Here is a 24,681-nt window from a genome sequence, read left to right on the forward strand (position 1 = left end):
ATATATGGTAGCATCAAGACAGAAAAAAGCATATACATTAGAAATACTATACAAAAATCAGGTAATCAAAAGATTGCAGGTTTAAATCTTGGTTCTGAATTCATTTTATCACAGAACGTAAACATAAAACTGAAAAAATTTAAATCAATCATCGTTTTCAGATCTATAAATAAAAAAAATATGGAAAATTGCTGCCTTTGTAAAACACCAAATTTTTATGCTAAATTCAATTTGTGCTTTCGATCCCTCCACTGGAAGAATTAGTTTTTCAGTTAAACAAGTGATTTACAATTGGTAGTTGGAGTGTAGTGACTTTGTCTCATTAGTATACTAATATATGTTAAAAAAGAAGACTGACGTATGTATAGTTTCATAGTTTTAAGGTTGAAAGAAAAACAAATCCATGAGATCAACCTATAACCTAACACAGGTGTGAGTAATTAATTTTCTGAATGGGCAACATGAAGGATCGTGAGTGTTGTGAAGGGCGGAACTATCAGGCCAAACTTAATTTCGCTTATAATTATTATTATTTTATTATAATTTTTAACACTTAATATTGTGTTGAATTAAGTAAATTGGCTGTCTACTATTGCTAATACATGTTATGATAGGGCTAATCAAAACCAAATAATTTATTGTTTTTTATAATGTTTATAAAAATCAGTGAATCATACTGCTTCTGTTAGTCAGCACTTGTATCATGATCAAAAGATCTCCCCCACAGTATGATGCCCCCACAGCGGCCTAAACAGTATGATGCCCCTCACACAGTATGATGCATGCAGAGCTCCTCCACACAGTATGATGTTACCACAGCCCCCACACACAGTATGATGTCTCCACGGTCCCCTACACACAGTATGATGACCGTCCACAGCTCCCCACACAAAGTATGATTTCCCCATTGCCCCACACTTAGTATGAAAGGCTCTCACAGTGCCCTACACAGTAAGATACCTTCACAGCCTTCATATACTCAGCATGATGGAAACCACAGCCCCCACACAGTAGAATGGATCACACATTCCCACACACAGTATGATGGAACCCATAGTCCCTGACACACAGTATGATTGCCCCCACAGACCCCCAAACAGTACAATGTTCCATTCCCAACAGGCCCTCAAACAGTATGATACTCCACCATCCACCCACATACAGTATAATGGGCCCCAGAGCTACCTGCACCGTATGATGGCCCCCACAGTCCTCTCCACAGCATAATAACTCCCACAGCCATCCACACAGTATAATAGCCCCCACGGTCCCCCAGAAAGTATGATGCCCCCACAGCTTTCCATCCCGTATGATGACTCCTACAAAGTATGATGGATTGAACAGCATCCCAATCACACTATGAGGATCAAATAGCTGTCCAAACAATATAAGGACCCCTACAGCCCCCCCCCCCACACACTGTATTATGATCCCACAGTCCCCCACACAGTATAATGGCCCCCACCATTTCCCTCAACTACTGACTGACAAAAAAAATGGAACTACTCGCCTAACCCTGTTACCTCCACTACACTGCATTGCTCTATACAATGTATGGATTAAATGACGGCACAGCGGGCGTGATGTAGTCACGTCATTGTGCCTGTTGTACTGAGGCACTCAGTGACACAGGTTGAATGGTGCGGCAGGGCACCAACTGCTCTGTTTCACCATTGTATCCACTGGTATCTGCATCCTGAGGACAGTGGTGAACTTGAGAAACTTAGTGGATGGGGAGAGACGGTCATATGGTGCTTATGTTACTGTTTCCAGCCCTTTGGCTATACTTTACTCACATCTTAGCTAACACGTTTCTCTAGTGGAAGGCAAAAAACTCCATGAGGCAGATGCTACTTGCCCCATATTAAGGGAAAATTTCCTTCATGACTCCGCATACGGCAATCAGACTAGTTCCCTGAATCAATGTCACATCCCAGAGTCTAGTACCGTAATCTACAATGTTATATTTATCTAAAAAGCAGAAATACATCCAGGCCCTCCTTTAATTTTTATAGTAAAACGACCATCTCACAAGGTCGCACAGTAAAGAATTGCAGTGCATGTTGATTAAACCTCCTTTCTTCTAGACATAGAGAATGCCCCTTTATTATCATTGCAGGCCTTGGTATGAAAAGATCAATAGAAAGATTTCTCTACTGTCCATTTATACGAGATGTCTATATTGTAATGAGATCACTCAAGTCTTTGTTTTCCTAAACTGCATCGCCCCAAGCTCGATGATAACCTGGTGCTACAGTCCACCCATAGACTTAATAATTATTGATGTTTTATATCCTATTTTATTTAATTATTTTGTTTTGCTTTTTGTAATTAATGAATAAGCTATCTTAAGAAATGAATAAAGCTCTGCATTTCGTCAGCTCTTGATAGAGCACGGTGGCTCGGTGCTTAGCACTGCAGCCTTGCAGCGCTGGGGTCCTGGGTGCAAATCCCACCAAGAACAACATCTGCAAGGAGTTTGTATGTTCTCCCTGTGTTTGTGTGGGTTTCCTCCGGGTTCTCCAGTTTCCTCCCACACTCCAAAGACATACTGATAGGGAATTTAGATTGTGAGCCCCAATGGGGACAGTACCGATAATGGCTGTAAATTGTCTAAATTGTAAAGCGCTGTGGAATATGTTGGCGCTAGATAAATAAAAAGATTATTATTATGAACCTCATTGTTCTATTATTGGAATTAATTTTTCTCTCAGCAATGGCCCTGTCCCTTACAACTCAATTGAGTAATTCACTACCTAATAAGGGTAGGTTCTATCCCAAGCTTACTCTCTCTTTGTAGTCACTGTTATGTTTCACTAGGTGAGGTGGATTTACAACTGGAATCCAGCATTGTAGTAATGGAGTTGAGTAAGCCAGGAGGCATAAGTAGTGTAGTAGAGACTAGATGTGTACTATTAGAGGCAATCAAGCCAACTACCTGAATACTCAGGTAGTATTCTGCCTTAGTTGGGCTACAAGGCCTGAGAGCTTAAAGGGGTATTCCCATCTCCATGATCCTATCCCAATATGTAGTAGGTGTAATAATAATAATATTAGCAAATACTTTCAATTAGAAATGCAGTATAGTTTTTCTGATTCGCTATGTCTCCTTCCTCATGTGCAGGCATGGTTACGATCACTAGGTTACGACCACTAGGAATAACCATGGATACCTAAGGTCCTGCAATACCTGCACATGAGGAAAGAGACATAGCGAGTCAGAAAAACTATACTACATTTCTAATTGGAGGTATTTGCTAATATTATTCTTATTACATCTACTACATACAGGGATAGGAAGTTGGACACTGGAATACCTCTTTAACCTTACTATGGTAACTCAAAAAGAACGGGTTATCAGAAAGCCTGCTGAAGGAAGCAAGATAGGTTAGTAACAGTTACATTCTCCAGTAATTCAGGTATGCTTGCCTCAAATGGTCACCAGGCACATCTTTGTCTAAGGGTTCAGGTTCTCCCCTTCATATTAGCAACTGTCTATGGTTCTGTTTAAGATGCAACTGAGTTTGAAAGCACTCAAAAAACCTTTAGTTAGGGAGTTGTGTCTCAGTTTCCTCTCTGGCAGTATTTTGAGACCCTCTATTACTGCTTTTGTGACCTCTTCTGCACAACCTGATCACTAGCATTTCCCTCAGATCGACTGGAGTATTACTTACTAGCCACAGAAGTAGGGTCTCCGGCTCATGACTCTAAAACTCAGCCATGTCAAAATAGCAGCATTACCATGTCTATTTACTATTACATGAGTAACAGGATTCACATAACTTACTGCCCTGTACCAATCCAACTTACATACATGGCACCTGGGACAAACTGTCCCTAGTACTAACTTGAACTAATAGGGAGAACTAAAACTGCTGATCTACAAGGGAGAAAGCCTCCTGATCATCAAGAACAAAAAAAGCACCAATACATGCAGTAAACGATAGTTAGACTCCTGTTGTCCACAGCATTATAAGCAACAATGGCATATATATATATATATATATCTGATCAACAAAAATAGCATTCAAACATTATGTCACAACCTTTGTCTACAGCAGGGGTCTTAAACTCAGCTGGGCATATGGGCCGCACACGGAAAAACATTTAATTTAGGGGGCCGCATTATTTGCATGACAAAGTGACATTTTTAGTGATACCATTTTATTTTCTATACACCTTTTGAACTGGTCCCTATATTGCAGACATGGTCTCCCATCCAGGTCCCCCATATTGCAGACATGGTCTCCCATCCAGGTCCCCCATATTGCAGACATGGTCTCCCATCCAGATTCCCCATATTGCAGACATGGTCCCCATCCAGGTCTCCCATATTGCAGACACGGTCTCACATCCAGGTCCCCCATATTGCAGACATGGTTTCCCATCCAGGTCCCCCATATTGCAGACATGGTCTCCCATCCAGATTCCCCATATTGCAGACATGGTCCCCCATCCAGGTCTCCCATATTGCAGACACGGTCTCACATCCAGGTCCCCCATATTGCAGACATGGTTTCCCATCCAGGTCCCCCATATTGCAGACATGGTCTCCCATCCAGGTCCCCCATATTGCAGACATGGTCTCCCATCCAGGTTCCCCATATTGCAGACATGTCCCCCATCCAGGTCTCCCATATTGCAGACATGGTCCCCATATTGCAGACATGGTCCCCCATGCTGGTCCTTATCTTGCAGACATGTCCCCCATCCAGGTCCCCATCTTGCAGACATGTCCCCCATCCAGGTCCCCCATATTGCAGACATGGTCCCCATATTGCAGACATGTCCCCCATATTGCAGACATGTCCCCCATATTGCAGACATTGTCCCCATATTGCAGACATGGACCCCATATTGCAGACATGGTCCCCCCTCCTGGTCCTTATCTTGCAGACAAGTCCCCCATCCAGGTCACCCCCATACTGTGCATAGGGTCCCCCCATACTGCACACAGGGTCCCCCCCCATACTGTGCACAGGGTCCCCCCCATACTTCGCGCAGGGTTCCCCCCCATATTGCGCACAGGGTTCCCCCCCATACTGCGCACAAGGTTCCCCCCCATACTGCGCACAAGGTTCCCCCCCATACTGCACACAGGGTCCCCCCCATACTGCGCACAGGGTTCCCTCCCCCATACTGCGCACAGGGTCCCCCCCACACTGCGCACTGGGTTTCCCCCCATATGGCGCACAGGGATTCCTCCCATACTGCGCACAGGGTTCCCCGTCCCCCATATTTTGCACAGGGTCCACGTCCCCCCCATACTGTGCATAGGGTCCCTGCCCCCCCATACTGCGCAGGGGGTCCCCGCACCACCCATACTGTGCATAGGGTCCCCGTCCCCCCCATACTGCGCACAGGGTTTCCCCCCATACTGTGCACAGGGATTCCCCCCATACTGCGCACAGGGTCCCTGTCCCCCCTATACTGCGCACAGGGTCCCCGCACCCCCATATTGTGCATAGGGTCCCCGCCCCCCCATACTACGCACAGGGTCCCCTTCCCCCCCATACTGCGCACAGGGTCCCCGTCCCCCCATACTGCGCACAGGGTCCCCGTCCCCCCCCATACTGCACACAGGGTCCCCGTTTTCCCCCCATACTGCGCACAGAGTCCCCGTCCCCCCCATACTGCGCACAGGGTTCCCCCCACACTGCGCACAGGGTTCCCCCCCATACTGCGCACAGGGTCCCCCCCATACTGCGCAAGGGGTTCCCCGTCCCCCATACTGCGTACATGGTTACCCGTCCCCCATACTGCGTACAGGGTCCCCGTCCTCCCCCATACTGCGCACAGGGTCCCCCCCCATACTGTGGACAGGGTCCCTGTCCCCCCCATACTGCGCACAAGGTCCCCGTCCCCCCCATACTGCGAACAGGGTCCCTGCCCCCCCATACTGCGCACAGGGTCCCCGTTCCCCCCCATACTGCGCCCAGGGTCCCCATCCACCCCATACTGCGCACAGGGTCCTCGTCCCCCCCCATACTGCGCACAGGGTCCCTGTCCCCCCCATACTGCGCACAGGGTCCCCGTCCCCCCCCCCATACTGCGCACAGGGTCCCCGTTAACCCCCCATACTGCGCACAGGGTCCCCATCCCCCTCATACTGCGCACAGGGTCCCTGTCCCTCCCCATACTGTGCACAGGGTCCCTGTCCCCCCCCATACTGAGCACTTGTCTGCACCTGTGGCCCGCAGGCACATAGACCCCATAATGATTGCGGCTCGCTCCAGCAGCCGCGGACATCAGCGCTGTAGTTCAGTGTATTGCCGCGCAGAGACCGACACTCTGCACAGCAATACCAGTGCCAGCCGCCAGCCTATCAGAGACTAGCAGCTGACATCTGCGCATGGCAGTGACGTCATACGCCGCTGCGCTGGGACGCAGATGTCAGCTGCTGGCCTCTGATAGGCCGGCGGCTAGCATTGGTATTGCTATGCAGAGAGCCGGTCTCTGCGCAGCAATACACTGCACTACAGCGCTGATGTCCGCAGCTGCTGGAGCGAGCCGCGATCGTTACGGGGTCTATGTGCCTGCAGGCCGCAAGAAGCAGCCGTAGGGGCCGCATGCGGCCCACGGGCCGCGTGTTTGAGACCCCTGGTCTACAGTATTATATAGGCCAAGCTTAACATAAAGTTCCTTTCATTTGCCCTTGTGTCTTTCTCATCTTCATCTGCCCCTCTGTACATGCAGCTTTACATTGCTAAATGGGTAGTCCTATTTTTACACTGCTAAAACTATATTTTCCAGCAGCACCCTGCTTTTCTCCAGTGCTAAAAGACCCTCCCTCTGCTCTCTTGTGTGCTCTTGACTTGTAGAAAAGCTAAGTCATCCAGCATATCTCTGTTATGCTGTATTCAGTTCTGCTGTGCCTCCACCAGATATTTGGTACATCCTGGAGCTAATGGATGTTTAATATCCACTCTTTTCTTCTGTATACTGGTCCTTGTACACAACTTTTCCATATCAATTTAATCTTCTGCCTTATACAGCAACATAACAGTATGTGTGTTTACAGATCATTGATCTGTTAGCTTGTTTCCAGCAGAAGTCAACTGCTTTGCTCTTTTGTGCCTCCACAACAGAGCTTGAAATAACCTGCGCGGAAGCACAGCAATGCTAACTTGTGCTTAGTTAGTGATGCAAAACTCCAAATGTTGCACTGTTGATGCATATGGTAAAGGGTTATCTTCTGCTATGTTCATCTTCAGAGGAGCATTGCAGTTTTACATTATTGACCTAATAGCAGCAAGCATCAAACACAGCTGTTCTTTCACAATGGTTATTTCAATAATGTAAAATTGACAGATCAATAATGTAAAACTGCAACGCCCCTCTGTTATGTTAATGCATGTAGCAGAAGATAATCTTCTGCCACATGCATCAACAAAGTGGCATGTACAGTTTTGCATTTTATTAATCAAGAACAGCTTAGCTCTGCTATGCTTCAATAATGGTTATTTCAAGCTCCATTGGGGAGCCACAACAAAGCTAAGTGCAGAACAGTCGAGCTCTACTGGAAACCAACTAGTATATCAATGATGCAGAACACACATGCAGATATACTGATATATGGCAGAAGATAAAATCGGTCTGACAGACTACTGAACAAGACCATACATTGCACATACGAATAACGTGTATTCTAAATGCAGAATACACTATGTCAGTGATGGATGCATACTTGACGAGCAGTGAAATTACAGCAAGACGGATCTAATTGCAAGCAGAGGTTAAATAGAGCTTGGATGAGAATAATTTTGGAGTGATATGTGTAAAACAGGGTAAATTTGAAAATTTGTTATATTGGCACCAATTAATAAATATGTAAGTATATAATTATAAGACCGCATTGTGATTTGACAATTTAATATAGAACATACAGTGGCTTGCAAGAGTATTCACCCCCCTTCCCCTAGGCATTTTTCATGTTTTGCAACCTCACAACCTGGAGTTTTACAGTTTTTTTGAGGGTTTGCAACAGTTTATGTAAAGAACATACCTACAACTGTGAACATTTGGACAAAATAACTGAAAACTTCAGTGTGCATAAATATTCAGCCCCTAAAGTCAGTAATTTGTAGAGTCTCCTTTTGCGGCAATTACGGCTACAAGTCACTTTGAAAAAGTCTCTATGAGCTTTCCACATCTTGCCGCTGGGATTTTTGCCCATTCCTCAAGGCAAAACTGCTCCAGCTCCTTCAGGATTGATGGTTTCCTCTGGTAAACAGCAATCTTCAAGTCTGACCTCAGAATCTCAATTAGATTAAGGTCTGGGCTTTGATTAGGCCACTCCAAAGCTTTACACCTTTCACCTTACACCTCTCGAGTATATCTTTAGCAGTATGCTTTGGGTCATTGACTTGTTGGAAGGTGAACCTTTGTCCCAGTCTCAAATCACTGACAGAGTATAACAGGTTTTGCTCAAGAATATCCCTGTATTTCGCATCATCCATCTTCCCCTCGACTCAGACCATTTTCCCTTTCCCTGCTGCCAAAAAACATCACCACAGCATAATGCTGCTACCACCATGTTTCACTGTGGGGATGGTTTTCTTGGGATGATGAGCTGTGTTGGTTTGGCGCCGAACATAGCATTTACCTATTGGGTGATTCTCTGCATGATGCACGGGACATTCACATGTAATTAAATTAATATAACATCCTAGATTATTTTATGTCTACTGATTAATCACTTTTACTAGTTTTTACACCTTCCTGTTATTCCATTTTAAGGAAAAGAAAAATTCTTATATAAAAAAAGGAATGTTAAAAAATACATAAAATATGCGTGATGCACGGGACTCAGAGAAATGAGCTAGAAGCTTATTACTTGCTTTAATTCATTACTTCTGTGATTTGAAGAAGCTTTTCACAGCCATATTCAGCCTTGGACTGCAATGATAGTTTATCTTGATATTGCTTGAACCTTTTTAAAAAAAATCCTAAATATACACTTAAAAAATGACTAATTGTGAATGTGATGCACAGGACATTTTGTGTGTGATGCACGGGACATTTTTTTCCCTTCAGTTGTCACACTACCTACATGAGACATTTCATGTATGATGGATGAGAAATTTTATCTTCATCAGTTGTCGTCTGCCTATATGGTTATATTGTTATTTTATTTTCCATATTGCAACTAATTAACTATTTTTTTTGGAGGAAATCTGAACAAAGAGGTGCGAAAGACAAGAGTTCTCTTAATAAATGACCAAGACATTTACAGAGACAGAAATTGGAAAAGTGTCCCAATTCCAGGGATTAACTTAAAGCTTCTCCAAATAAATGTTTGCTTGCTTTTAAGAATGCTTTTAGCCCTGAAGTAGAAATGAATGCAGCTAGTTCAGCCTGCTATACAACAGGTGATTGGGTCATAGTCAAGTATGATGGGAAACTCTATCCTGGTGAAATAACGGAAGAGTAGAGAATGAATATGAGATATCCATCATGGTACAAGCAGGTAAAACTACCTACTGGAAATGGCCAGTGAAGGCTGATAAGTTACTTTACTCAGTAGGACAAATTCTAAAGAAAAAAAACAACTCCAGTCCTGGTGAACTCAAGAGGACAGTACAAGTTTGAAGATAATGTGCTTTGAGCCGTGATGCACGGGACACATGATATATTGTTTTTTGTTTCTCAGTGGACCATATGGGAATTATTTAAATTATATTATCTTAGTTATTACTCTGTTTTGAAAGTGTATATCAATATTTAATAATATGTATGTACTTTTTATTTGCACAAGAAAAAATGAAGATTTTGCGTGATGCACGGGACAATGAAATGTGGAATTTAAAGTGTAGTCTCAAGTGTTCAAGAATGCAACTACCCATTCTTTCATGTGTGCAATTTGTAGTGAACTGATGTGTCTTTCATCATAAATAAATAGAGTTAAATGCAACTGATAGTTATTGGGTGGAACTTGTTTCAAAATATGATACTTTTGTGTGTTTTTTTCCTATTAAGAAACATTCAAGTTTACCAAGCGAATTCTAAGACAATCTGCTCAATATTTATGTGGCTATAGTTTTTTCCATTAATTTAGAGTGTGTTCTTTCTAAAAAGAATGAAAATTCAATCTCTAACACAAATTTGAAATTTGACACCATGGTTTCACTTTCCAGAGAATTGCCCTATTAATTTAAATCTCATCTGACTAAAGCACCTTCCTTCATACATTTGGGGAGTCTCCCACATGTCTTTTGGCAAACTCAAATCATGTAACACTTAGATTGCACACAGGTGGACTTCCTTTCACTAAGCATGTGACTTATGAGGATAATTGCTTCACCGGAAATTTTTAGGGGTAAATATTTATGTGCATGCCAATTTTTAGTTATTTGATCCCATAAATGTAATTTAAGCCTATATTTTTCTCACTTCACTTCACCAACTTAGACTATTTAGTGCTGATGAATTACACACAACTAGGATTGCAAAACTATTTAAACATAGGTTGTAATTGTAATGTAAAAGGCAAAAGGGTGAATACTTTCGCAAGCCACTGTATATATATGTATATATTAACAAGACCAAATTGTGATTTGACAATTTAATACAGTATATATGGGCCATTAGCTAATTGTCTAAAAGTAGTGTTTGTCTCCAATATGGCTACTCCCAGGGAAGGTTTTTAAATTGAAGAAAAAACTATACTAATTTATAAACAAAATTAAAGTCATAAGCCCTTTAAATGTTCAATTCTGACCATAATTAAATGAAAAAATTAACATTGTCTTCGTGGGAACTATTGATTGCCATTGTTATGATTATATCTTACATCTACATTTAACCCTGTTTAGTAAATAACATGAAAAGCTGATGAAAATGAGACCTTAGCTGTAAAAATGTGGGCATGTCACTAATGAGCAGCTTCATTCTTGTTTTCATAGTAGTGTAACTACTCATGGTAATGACTGGTCAACATGACTGTAAATGATGTCTGATTCAGCTAATTCCCTTTATATTAGTTGGATATATGTCAATTTTAGCATGCTAATGGGGTTATTAGGTCTCATATACCGAGGTTTATGGAGCAGCCTTATGTGATCAATCATTGAGTAATGAGAAAAGAACCTTCTTGTATGTACTAATTTACTAATTGTCTTAAAGGGACACTAAAAGTAAGCAGGGCATATTCTATTGGTGTATATACAGGGTGGTCCAAAAGTAGGTGGACAGAAAATAATGACATTTGAATTAGGCTGTTGCTGTAACTGGGGAACAACTTGATTCATTAGAATTTTGAGATACTTATCTCCTGTGACTGTTCCATCAAAAAATATTGGTCCTAAAACACCAAAACTTGAAATACCACCCCAAACATTGACACCAGGCTCGTTTAGTTGTTGCTCTAATGTTAAATGCATGTTCTCGTTATACCAGTAAATACAATTATGTCTGTTAATATGGCCGAAGAATTTGAAAGAAGCTTCACCACTCCACTTAATGTTATCTAAAATTACTGGATTTTCTTCAATTTCGTTAAGCATAATCTCACTAAATTGCAGCCGCCTGTCTGGATCATCCTCCAATAAACAATGAATTAGACGTGGACGATAAGCTTTCCACCCATTAGATTTCACGATTCGCATGATAGAAGCTCGTGAAATTCCCAATTCCAAAGAGGCTCTTCTGGTGGACTTTTTTGGACTCTGAACAAATGTTTCAGCAACAAGTTGTTTATTATCTTCTGTACAGACTGTTTTGGGTCGACCAGTTTTTGGAGCATTAAGGATTGAGCCAGTGGCATTGAATTTGTCACGAATGCGGTACATGGTTTGTCTCTTTGGGGCTTGAGTACCAAATGTTTCAACCCAATTTGCTCTAATGGTTTCAGCATTTTGAGATTTCCAATAACCTGTTAAAATCCATTTTCTTTGATCTGTATTTAAATTATTTGCCATCTATCTGTGAAAACTAGATCTGTGAAACTGGCTCAGTTGCCCTTAGCAACCAATCAGATTCCACCTTTCATTTTCCAAAGAGTCTGTGAGGAATGAAAAGTGGAATCTGATTGGTTGCTAAGGGCAACTGAGCCAGTTTCACTTTACACCATGTTTGATAAATCTCCCTCTTCATAATCGTATTACACTTTCTGTCCACCTACTTTTGGACCACCCTGTATATCTATTTACAGGCAATTGCAGACTTTTCAGACTTGTTGTCAATATCGATAATGTTACGTAATGACTATAAGGACAATGTTACTTGCTTTTATATGTATAACATGTAAATCAAAATTTCCAATTTTATTCTATTTATTTGACAACACAAAATCGTGACAGAAAAAAATAAATAAAATGTAAAAATTATATAAAAAATTAAACATTCTAATACAGTAAGCACAGGAAAGGATAAATTTGCACTTTCATATTTGACTTGTGCAATCTTTTCAAAATTAGCGCAGAAAATATTTGAGACATTCTTGTAATGTGTACAATGCATTTGAAATAATGTTCAGCGCTATATATATATATATATATACATACATATATTTATATATATATACATATATATATATATATATATATATACAGTACAGACCAAAAGTTTGGACACACCTTCTCATTTAAAGATTTTTCTGTATTTAACAAAAAAGTGTGAAACAACTGAAAATATGTCTTATATTCTAGGTTCTTCAAAGTAGCCACCTTTTGCTTTGATGACTGCTTTGCACACTCTTGGCATTCTCTTGATGAGCTTCAAGATGTTGTCACCAGAAATGGTTTTCACTTCACAGGTGTGCCCTGTCAGTTTTAATAAGTGGGATTTCTTGCCTTATAAATGGGGTTGGGACCATCAGTTGTGTTGGCAGAAGTCTGGTGGATACACAGCAGATAGTCCTACTGAATAGACTGTTAGAATCTGTATTATGGCAAGAAAAAAGCAGCTAAGTAAAGAAAAACGAGTGGCCATCATTACTTTAAGAAATGAAGGTCAGTCAGTCCGAAAAATTGGGAAAACTTTGAAAGTGTCCCTAAGTGCAGTTACAAAAACCATCAAGCGCTACTAAAGAAACTGGCTCACATGAGGACCGCCCCAGGAAAGGAAGACCAAGAGTCACCTCTGCTTCTGAGGATAAGTTTATCTGAGTCACCAGCCTCAGAAATTGCAGGTTAACAGCAGCTCAGATTAGAGACCAGGTCAATGCCACACAGAGTTCTAGCAGCAGACACATCTCTACAACAACTGTTAAGAGGAGACTTTGTGCAGCAGGCCTTCATGGTAAAATAGCTGCTAGGAAACCAGACAGGCAACAAGCAGAAGAGACTTGTTTGGGCTAAAGAACACAAGGAATGGACATTAGACCAGTGGAAATCTGTGCTTTGGTCTGATGAGTCCAAATTTGAGATCTTTGGTTCCAACCACCGTGTCTTTGCGCGAAGCAGAAAATGTGAACGGATGGACTCTACATGCCTGGTTCCCAACGTGAAGCATGGAGGAGGAGGTGTGATCGTGTGGGGGTGCTTTGCTGGTGACACTGTTGGGGATTTATTCAAAATTGAAGGCATACTGAACCAGCATGGCTACCACAGCATCTTGCAGCGGCATGCTATTCCATCCGGTTTGCGTTTAGTTGGACCATCATTTATTTTTCAACAGGACAATGACCCCCAAACACACCTCCAGGCTGTGTAAGGGCTATTTGACTAAGAAGGAGAGTGATGGGGTGCTACGCCAGATGAACTGGCCTCCTCAGTCACCAGACCTGAACCCAATCGAGATGGTTTGGGGTGAGCTGGACCGCAGAGTGAAGGCAAAAGGGCCAACAAGTGCTAAGCATCTCTGGGAACTCCTTCAAGATTGTTGGAAGACCATTTCCGGTGACTACCTCTTGAAGCTCATCAAGAGAATGCCAAGAGTGTGCAAAGCAGTCATCAAAGCAAAAGGTGGCTACTTTGAAGAAACTAGAATATAAGACATATTTTCAGTTGTTTCCCACTTTTTTGTTAAGTATATAATTTAACATGTGTTAATTCATAGTTTTAATGCCTTCAGTGTGAATGTACAATTTTCATAGTCATGAAAATACAGAAAAATCTTTAAATGAGAAGGTGTGTCCAAACTTTTGGTCTGTACTGTATATATATATATATATATATATATATACTATACTTTTCGGACTATAAGATGCACCGGACCATAAGACGCACCCCAAATTTTGGGGTGGAAAATAGGAAAAAACTATTTTTTATAAGATGGGGTTCCGTCTTATAGTCTGAATAGGTATCTTACCTTGGGGGGGCCTTCAGGAAGCCAACAGAGGTGGATGAATGCTGCGGACCCTGGATGCGAGAAGCTTCAGCAGCGGGGAGTTGTGTTGGTAGTGGAGCAGGATCGCAGGGCCCTCAGTCCCCTCCCTCAGGAACCTGGTAGCAGCAGCAGAAGAGGTGAGATGCTGCGGGGCCGGGGCCTGGGGCCTGTGCCTGCAGTCTGGCTGGGGCCTGGCCCTGTGGTCTGGCTGGGACCTGTTGTGCGGCCTGGGCCTGTGGCCTGGCTGGAGCCTGTGGTGGGGCCTGGGGTCTGTGGTGGGGCCTGAGGTGGGGCCGGGGCCTAGAGCCTGTGGTGGGACCGGGGCCTGTAGTCTAGCTGGGGCCTGGGCCTGTGGTCTGGCTGGGGCTGTGGTCTGGCATGGGCCTGTGGTGAGGCCTGGGGCCTGTGGTGGGGTCTGGGGCCTGTGGTGGGGTCTAGGGCCTGTGGTGGGGCTGGAGCCTGGCTGAGGCCTGTGGTGGGGCTGGAGCCTGGCTGGGGCCTATGGTGGGGCTGGAGCCTGGTTGGGGCCTGTGGTGGGGCTGGAGCCTGGCTGGGGCCTGTGGTCTGGATGGGGCTGGGGCCCGGGCCTGTGAGCGGTGTGCGCTGCTGTCCAATGGCCGTGGCTGTGCAGCTGTGTGGCAGAGTGGTGGTGGGTGCAGAGGTGCGGCTTTCCGGTGGCCGCAGCCATCTTCATGAAGCTGTGATCCACAGAAAAATGGCTGCCAAGCTCCTAGATGGCGCATGTGCCAGCTCGGGCGGCCATTTTCCTCTAGATCACGGTGCACCCACCGCCGCTCTGCCTTGCCGCCGCACCCATCGCCGCTCTGCCTCACAGCTGCACCGCCGCTCTGCTGCATCGCCCTTCTGATCCCGCTACACCACCACCGCAAGTATCCGGTAAGGTTCGGACCATAAGACGCACCCTTATGGTCCGAAAAATACGGTGCATATATATATATGTATACATATATATATATATATATATATATATACACACAGGTGCATCTCACTAAATTAGAATATCCTCAAAAAGTTCATTTATTTCAGTTTTTCAATACAAAAGGTGAAACTCATATATTATATAGAGTCATTACAAACAGAGTGATCTATTTCAAGTGTTTATTTCTGTTAATGTTGATGATTATGGCTTACAGCCAATGAAAACACAAAAGTCATTATCTCAGTAAATTAGAATACTTTATAACAACAGCTTGAAAAATGTTTTTAAAATCCGAAATGTTGGCCTACTGAAATGTATGTTCAGTAAATGCACACAATACTTGGTCAGGGCTCCTTTTGCATCAATTACTGCATCAATGAGGCATGGCATGGAGGCAATCAGCCTGTGGCACTGCTGATGTGTTATGGAAGCCCAGGTTGCTTTGATAGCAGCCTTCAGCTCGTCTGCATTGTTGGGTCTGGTGTCTCTCATCTTCCTCTCGACAATACCCCATAGATTCTCTATGGGGTTAAGGTCAGGCGAGTTTGCTGGCCAATCAAGCACAGTGATACTGTTGTTTTTAAACAAGGTATTGGTACTTTTGGCAGTGTGGATAGGTGCCAAGGCCTGCTGGAGAATGAAATTTCCATCTCCAAAAAACTTGTCGGCAGAGGGAAGCACGAAGTGCTCTAAAATTTCCTGGTAGATCTCTCTGTTTGTAATGACTCTATATAATATAGGAGTTTCACTTTTTGCATTGAAGAACTGAAATAAATTAACTTTTTGATGATATTCTAATTTAGTGAGATGCTCGTCTATATATATATACACTGCTCAAAAAAATAAAGGGAACAATTAAACAACAGAATATAACTCCAAGTGAGTCAAACTTCTGTGAATTCAAACTGTCCACTTAGGAAGCAACATTGATTGATAATCAATTTCACATGCTGTTGTGCAAATGGAATAGACAACAGATGGAAATTATTGGCAATTATTAAGACACCCTCAATAAAGGAGTGGTTCTGCAGGTGGGGACCACAGACCAAATGTCAGTACCAATGCTTTCTGGCTGATGTTTTCGTCACTTTTGAATGTTGGTTGTGCTTTCACACTCGTGGTAGCATGAAACGGACTCTACAACCCACAGAAGTTGCTCAGGTAGTGCAGCTCATCCAGGATGGCACATCAATGCGAGCTGTGGCAAGAAGGTTTGCTGTGTCTGTCAGCGTAGTGTCCAGAGGCTGGAGGCGCTACCAGGTGAAAGGCCAGTACACCAGGAGACGTGGAGAGGGCCGTAGGAGGGCAGAAACCCAGCAGCAGGACCGCTACCTCCGCCTTTGTGCAAGGTGGAACAGGATGAGCACTGCCAGAGCCCTGCAAAATGACCTCCAGCAGGCCACAAATGTGCATGTGTCTGCACAAATAGTTAGAAAAAGACTCCATGAGAGTGGTATGAGGGCCCGACGTCCACAGATGGAGGTTGTGCTCACAGCCCAACACCGAGCAGGACGCTTGGCATTTGCCATAGAACACTAGGATTGGCAAAGTCGCCACTGGCACCCTGTGCTCTTCACAGATGAAAGCAGGTTCACACTGAGCACATGTGACAGACGTGACAGAGTCTGGAGACGCCGTGGAGAGAGATCTGCTGCCTGCAACATCCTTCAGCATGACCGGTTTGGCAGTGGGTCAGTAATGGTGTGGGGTGGCATTTCTTTGGAGGGCCGCACAGCGCTCCATGTGCTCGCCAGACGTAGCCTGACTGCCATTAGGTACCGAGATGAGATCCTCAGACCCCTTGTGAGACCATATGCTGGTGCGGTTGGCCCTGGGTTACTCGTAATGCAGGACAATGCCAGACCTCATGCGGCTGGAGTGTGTCAGCAGTTCCTGCAAGATGAAGGCATTGAAGCTATGGACTTGCCTGCCCGTTCCCCAGACCTGAATCCGATTGAGCACATCTGGGACATCATGTCTCGCTCCATCCACCAACGTCACGTTGCACCACAGACTGTCCAGGAGTTGGCGGATGCTTTAGTCCAGGTCTAGGAGGAGATCCCACAGGAGACCATCCATCACCAGGAGCATGCACAGGCATTGTAGGGAGGTCATACAGGCATGTGGAGGCCACACACAATACTGAGCCTCATTCTGACTTGTTTTAAGGACATTTCATCAAAGTTGGATCAGCCTGTAGTGTGTTTTTCCACTTTAATTTTGGGGGTGACTCCAAATCCAGGCCTCCATTGGTTAATAAATTTGATTTCCATTGATGATTTTTGTGTGATTTAGTTGTCAGCACATTCAACTTTGTACAGAACAAAGTATTCAATGAGAATATTTCATTCATTCAGATCTAGGATGCATTATTTGAGTGTTCCTTTTATTTTTTTGAGCAGTGTATATATATATATATATATATATATATATATATATATATATATATATACATACGGTATATATATATATATAGATGAAAAAAAGCAAGTAATAATCTGCATTTGAGCATCCTCTCTGTTTGCTCATTAATCCCATAAATTAATGATTGATGACACTCAACAGTTTAAAAGATCTATGTATGTTCAGTTCACATAAATATGACCTCATGTTCATTCATGCTTCATATAAAAGAGGCTGAGGAAGGGATCATCATCACTTAACAGACAAGTTCTTGCGTTCAGTGTCGTCTCTTCTGCCTAGGGTAGTGGGAGCATCATGGGCTACAGAATTGTCCATCCTTTGTTTGGGACCAAAACTCAAGGAGAATATTTGACTTATCCCAAATACAGAAGTCATCTTTCTTCAGATTATGACCAGAACAAATCTCTTAAAATGAATGGTCTTCAAAATGGAGCTCATTATAGAGAACGCAATGCACAAAGTGCATTCAGAGACTCTAAACATTTGTCTTCTCCTTGTGGACAGGCAACACAAAGCAATTATGCTGTGTACAAGTGTCATATGAGTAACTTTGCAGACTACAATACCTCCAAGGATGACGACCTACTCAGCTTTGATGAGAAGAAGACTATGCAGTCACTCAATGGTCGCCTGGCATCTTATCTGGAAAATGTGGAGTCAATGGAGGAGGAAAACGCTTTGCTAGAGAAGAAAATCTGTAAATGGTATGAAGAAAATCAAAACCTGAAATTCCCCGATTGTAGTCAGTACTTTAATATTATTATGGATCTCCAGAACCAGGTAGGTAAAAAGTTTTCATATTTCACATAGAAATGTATCAGAGCATTGTATCTAAAGAATAAATATATTTTAATATTCTTTTAAAGGTACTTTCAGCCAGAGCACACAATGACAACCTTAGCCAAAAGATAAAGGATGAGCAAATGACTGCTGATGGCTATAGAAGAAAGTAAGTCTTATGATGGAAAATCCAGGTTTTGACTCAAAAATTAGCCCAAGGGTGTAATAGAAATTAATCTTCTTGAAACAGATATGGAACCAAGTAACAATTCTCTTGGGTTGTTTCACAAATGAGTTTAGAAGAATTAAGGTGTCTTGAAAATTAAGAGGTGATCAAATGGAGTGCAGGTTTGGAAGCATGGGTAATCTAATGTGGATAGATCAAATTCTGACTATGGGTTTCCAGCAGAAGCTGTATATGTCCAGAGTTGGTTTTACCCACCAGAATACCAGTGGATTCTCTGATGGGTCTAGGTTCAGCTACAATAGTGAGCCCAAAGGTTCAGTAATTAATATAAAGGGATTGCCCAGTGAAAACAATTTATCATCTGTAGGATAGATGATAACTTGTGGGTTGGTAGGTGTCCCACCACTACACCCACACTGATCAGCAGATTGACAAATTTTTATCCCTGACAATGAACTTTTATTACTGTTACAAAACATCGTACCTGACGCTCAGTTTATTCTCTATGTAGCTACAAGAAAAAATGCTGAGCCAACCCCATAGGGAGTAAATAGGAAGGCGGTTGAGCATGCCTGCTGAAACTCCATTCTAATGGGATAAAAGTTCCAGCAGTCAGTGCCCCATGATCAACAAGTTATCCTCTATCCGATGGATAGGGGATAACTTGTTTTCACCAGCAAACTTCTTTAAAGCAGATTTAGAGCTTATGGAGACAAGTCTTAGAAACTGGTTTTGATTGGTGATAGAACTGTTGGTTGCCAGTAGCTGCAGTTAGATTATTTCTTATACAAACCCTTGCATGGCTCCTGACAGCTCCGTTCAGTTATCATTTTGTCACTGTGAGATATCTTCATTTCCTTTAAAGCTATGAGGCGGAGGTGATGATAAAGACTAGAGCTGAAGATGAGATATCCAATCACTATGGATTACTTGTAAACATAAATATGGAGAGTCAGTCTTTGGATTCACACATCCAATATATAGAGGAGGAACTTCTTCAAGTAAAGAAAACAAGTCAAGAGGTAAAAAGAAAAAAAATCTTATTTATGTTGGCTAACGTTCCTTAGTCCATAAAAAATTGTAACTTTTAAATAAGAAAATAGATAAAAACTTAAATCAGTAAGATGAAATGTTTTTTATTATCTATTAAAAAATTATCCTACAGAACTTATCAAAATTATTTTGCTGACCTTGCAGGAGATAACTTGTCTTCAAGCTCAGCTAGGAACCAGAGTCAATGTGGAAGTAGAGCCTGCTCCTTCCATAGATCTAAATGCAGCCTTGTCAGAGATTCGAAATGAGTATGAAACCCTGATGGAGAGGAACCTCCATGATATTGAGAAACTGTTCCATGAAAAAGTAAGTAAATCATCAGGAACATAAAGCTCTTGAGCTCCAATGCAAAACTTTAACAGGGTTACACATTCCTAACACCGGTGCCCTCACATGTAGCAGAGGAACTTTTAATTGACCTTTAACATTAAGGCCACAGCTAACCATTTACATCCTGCTATGCAAATTTTGGAATTAAAGAGGTTTTGTGAGACTAAAACTGCAATGGCCTACTCTTAGGATAGCCTATTAAAATGTGATCAGTAGGGATCTGACCACAGAACACCCACTTTTATGCGATTAAACTATAGTACCAGTTATAGCTGCAATTGCAAATGAGATGCTGTGCCTGGATAAATGTTTAATGGGCGTGACCGTGTTATGATTCTGATGATTGGCTTGGGACCCAGTTGTTGGTCCTTAACCTCAAGAAAAACTTAACACATATTACATAACTTCTGTTTTGTTCTCTAGATCAGTGAACTGTCTCTAGAAGTATCTTCTAATATCGAACAACTCCAGCTATCCAGTAATGAGCTGACAGAGTTGAAGCTTTGTGTCCACACACTAGAGACAGAACTGAAAAAACAACTAAGCCTGGTAAGTTTTGGATTTTATATGGTATTTATATTTATCTAAACTGGTCTCATTCTTCTCAATCTTCTCCTGGGTCCTTACCAGCCTGAACATGATGATGCTTAGACCTCATAATTTTTCATAGGTAGAGCCCAGAGAACTGCTTAAAATACAAATTCACTAGTTTTCCTGAATTTTCCCAAGAAAATCATTTTGCGGTGGAATAATTGCCATAAAATGAACGTACTCTAAAGCCTTCAATTGCCCTGCAAAGATATGTATGATGTTATTTTTTATTGTACAATAATTTTCCTCACTGCTGTGCTGTCACACACTATCTGCATAGTTTTTTCATTGTTTTAAAGCTTCTTCTCCCTATCTCAATGGCTAAGCTGTGACGTCCTGTCAGTATCCAGATTCACTACAATATGGCTGCTCCATTTCCTGCATCTGCTTTTATGCAGGCTATGATAGTCCCTCCTGATTTGCTGTACTATACCATGTGATGTGATATTTGTAAGAAACTCACATGTGCACACCCAAGGCTCTTTCTCTGGCTGATTGAAATCTTCTGCAATGTGTAAAACAGTGGCAGCCTTTTTAGGAATTGTAAATTGTTTGAATTTGCTGGGGTCAGTGAATTCCTAAAAGTTCAACACTAATTTGCATTGAATCAGTTTGCTCATCTGTAGTCATAGAGCATGTCAAAATAAATTAAATATTCAGGCAATTTGTTTATGTACACAGCCCACATGATGCTCATCAATATGACCATCTCTTCATACAGATATCGGCCAATGAGTCTACACTGGCAGAGATACATGAACACTATGGCTCCTACCTCAGTCATTTACAGGGTTTAATCAATATAAATGAATCTCATCTGGCAGAAATCCAGTCTAAGCTCAAACAACTTAACAATGAGTACAATGTCAATCTGGAAATGAAAATCTCTCTGGAAAAGGAAATAGATGCATACAAATACCTACTGGAAGAACTTGACAATTTGTATGTATTATGAGCTTTAGACGATTCATATTATTGTATATTATCTTATATTGGGCCACATTTATAAATCCTGCTTAGTTTATAGTGTAAACTTAGTCTAGACATTCTTAAAGGGAAGCTATAATTAGAAACTAACATTGTTTAAATTATGTTTTTGTTTTACATTTATTTTAAAAATTGCAATTTTTCTTTTCCATATATCAATATCTTTATTAAAAATGTATAACCTTGCAATTTTCACATTGGTCACTTGAGGTTTTTTAAAATCATACTTCTGATAACACGGGATCCATCAATCACAATAGGCAATGTCACAGCTGACCCTGCTCCCTCTCCCTTTGCAATGACCCTTGCACACGCTTATCAGATACTTCATTACAAAAGATATGGTCAGGGTCTGACCATTGTGGCTATTTATATGTGTTGTTTCTTGAAACAGAAAGCTAGAGGACGGTGTGAAAATTGCAGGATTTTTTTTAAAATACAGATTGTGATATGTAAAAAAAAATGCCAAAAAACCCCAAACAACAACAAAAACTGTCTGTTTTTGTTAACAGATTCCCTTGAAAATGTGTCAATTTTATCACAAAGGCTCATGATGTATGATAAATCTGTTCATCCTTGGACACATATCTAATTTTACATAGCCTCTTTGTTGGCTTACTTTTAGACCACTTTTTTGTCAACATTTTGGGTTACATTCCCATGCCCCTTTCCGGCTAAGGCACAAATTTGTGTATCTCAGTACCTAAACTATCTGTTTACAAGATATACTTTAAAATTCTGCCTCAAATTAAATATTAAAGGGGTATTCTCAAGTTGTCTCTTTAGCAGCTCAATGCAATCTAGTCTCCTTACTTCTTGGTAGGATGGGCTCTCCTCCTGGAGTGACAATTCTGGTGAGCAGAGCTGCATTATTAGTAGAGCTATAACGCTCGGCATAAGTTCTGCTGCAACACATTCAGCTATCAGTGGTTTGTTCTGAGTTCGAATTGTTATCACTGTATTTATATATAGAGATGACAAGGCATTTGAACAAACATCAATACTCCAGACAGCCAGAGCTGAGCCGTGATTAGGAGAACTGCTCTGAAAGCTGCAAGCCTGGTGTTTTTGCAAGTTTTGTAACAACAGCTTGTCAGGAGCAGAAAGGAAGGGGAGGCAGGTGAGCAGATAAATGCTGTATAGAAATCAATGGGCTGGAGAGAGGTAGCTGGGATATTAGGAGTTAAGCTCTCTCCTGGATTGTAACTACTGCACACACAAGGCCAGGGTCAGGGCAGGCTCTAGTGGCCAAGCTCTATGGAAAATAACGGAACACTATGAAAGATAAAAGCTCTCATTGGAGGAGAATGACAGCAGATAGAAAAAGTAAGACATATACAAACTTGCTCATTGTCATGCTATTTAACTAATTAAAGAAATTTATAACTTGAGAATATCCTTTTAAATCGACACCATTGTTTCTCTGTAAGTAGAACCATTTAAGTTGTTATTGTGCTGATTGGTTTGTTGTTACTATTTGGGTAATCGTGGAATAGTATAATACGCAATTTTGCAATATATTTAGTGCCAAACTTATTATCAACCAGAACATTTTTCTTTGCCTACTCTTTGATACCTTGACTTGATTCTGGCTAAATGTGGCATGTGACTCTTTGATGGGGTTGATGGGAATATTTTAGCTCTCCCCATCAAATTGACAGCAAGTAATTTAGAGCTTGTGGTATGCCGTAAATGTTAGATTTAGATACCTATTATCATACCTATCTTTTCTACGCAGAGCTTCAACACTTCTTTACATTGAAGAAAGTGATGGTAAGTGGAAATATTCCCAACAGCCCTATGACAATCTAATACAACAAAGCAAAATTCATTATTCAACCAGTAATGAAAGATTGATCACATGTGACATCAAGGAACAATTTGCCATTTGTAAATGCTTTGGAACCGAAGAACAGTTGTTTTGCATAAACATCACATCAAAAATTGAAGTCCAAAGCTTTTCTAAAAAAAAAAAAGCCAGCCATCATAACCAACCATTGTTGGATTGCATAGATTCATAAAATTCTTAAATTGACAACTAGGTTAGAAACTATTGATTTTTAAAACCTGTCTAGAAATATGTCCACCAATATATTTGATTGGCTAATTTCATGCCATCAACCATCATAGTGTAAATTCCTTACAATTCTAACCAGTAAAAGCTTGGAAATGAAGCCCAATAAGAGGTATGAAGTCTTGGAACATACTGTGTCAACCAATAGGTTTATTGTCTTCTAGGAATTCATCTTGGAAAATGACAGAAGTGGATGACCAGTTTTGGTGTGAAACTGATGAAGATACATCAGAACAATTATCGTATGAGTGGAAATACTAAACTTATTTTCAGGACTGTCTCTTCCACATCTTAATCTACTTACCTTTCCGTTTGGTTTAGTATGTGACACACATAATACTGGAGATACACAGTCATTTATCTTAACAATGTTTTCTCCACAACTCAGCCTCTGGTCATAGGTTAGGGATGGGTTATGGTGAGAAAATCTGATGTAGCTTAGATACAGTTCCCCTCTCGTACAGTATAACCTCTAGTCAACCCAAGTTGTCTTTAGTGCCCATCCACCACAGGTTACATGATGTCTGGTAAATAGAAAGATGTCCTAATATATATGATCAGTGGCTGGCCACCCTAACTACCACTCAAGGATATAAGTCATAAGTTATTGTGTGTCCTTAGGTCAGGTCTTCTTATTCATGAAACCTTTTCAGGAACACCTCCATATTTAATTGCTACATATATGTTAATATGTACATAAATGTATTAATTATTATATATGTACAAAATGTATATATTTTTGACTTGTAAATATTTCCTAGCTATTTTTTACTGATCTTCTAGAATGAGTATTTATAAACATTTTTGATGTACCCACAAAGATGAACATCAGTTGAAACCAATGATTTCGACAGGACTGGTTGACCATTTAATGTGTATGGCAGTATGGCTTTCTTGCAAAAACAGCACTATATCTGTCCATCTGTTTCTTGTATTGCAGCTAGGCTCCATTGGAGCTAAATAGACTAAGATGCAATATTACATGCAATCTATGGATAGGTTTGGTGCTTTTTTAGAAGAAGGAACCTGCCATGTTTTTGTAACCAT

At 41.5% G+C, this 24,681-nt stretch overlaps 1 protein-coding gene across 1 annotated transcript; it reads left to right on the top strand.

Moving 5' to 3' along the window:
• Positions 1-17,926: 17,926 nt before the first annotated feature.
• Positions 17,927-23,895, top strand: LOC141271504 (keratin, type I cytoskeletal 19-like). Its single transcript, XM_073681567.1, has 8 exons — positions 17,927-18,412; positions 18,499-18,581; positions 19,465-19,621; positions 19,797-19,958; positions 20,406-20,531; positions 21,295-21,515; positions 23,299-23,333; positions 23,783-23,895. The coding sequence occupies exons 1-8, from the start codon at positions 17,927-17,929 to the stop codon at positions 23,893-23,895; spliced, it is 1,383 nt and encodes a 460-aa protein (XP_073537668.1).
• Positions 23,896-24,681: the final 786 nt, after the last annotated feature.

This window comes from Phyllobates terribilis, unplaced genomic scaffold (assembly GCF_046119375.1).
Source record: "Phyllobates terribilis strain yellow unplaced genomic scaffold, ASM4611937v1 Scaffold_5__5_contigs__length_657084704, whole genome shotgun sequence".
Lineage (NCBI taxonomy): Eukaryota > Metazoa > Chordata > Amphibia > Anura > Dendrobatidae > Phyllobates > Phyllobates terribilis.

Bases quoted from the DNA above. Each gene is read 5' to 3' on its own strand.
- LOC141271504 (XM_073681567.1), top strand. From the start codon at position 17,927: ATGGGCTACAGAATTGTCCATCCTTTGTTTGGGACCAAAACTCAAGGA. The intron at 19,622-19,796 runs GTAAAAAGAAAA...CTGACCTTGCAG, and splicing joins TAAAGAAAACAAGTCAAGAG to GAGATAACTTGTCTTCAAGC. The intron at 19,959-20,405 runs GTAAGTAAATCA...TTTGTTCTCTAG, and splicing joins AGAAACTGTTCCATGAAAAA to ATCAGTGAACTGTCTCTAGA.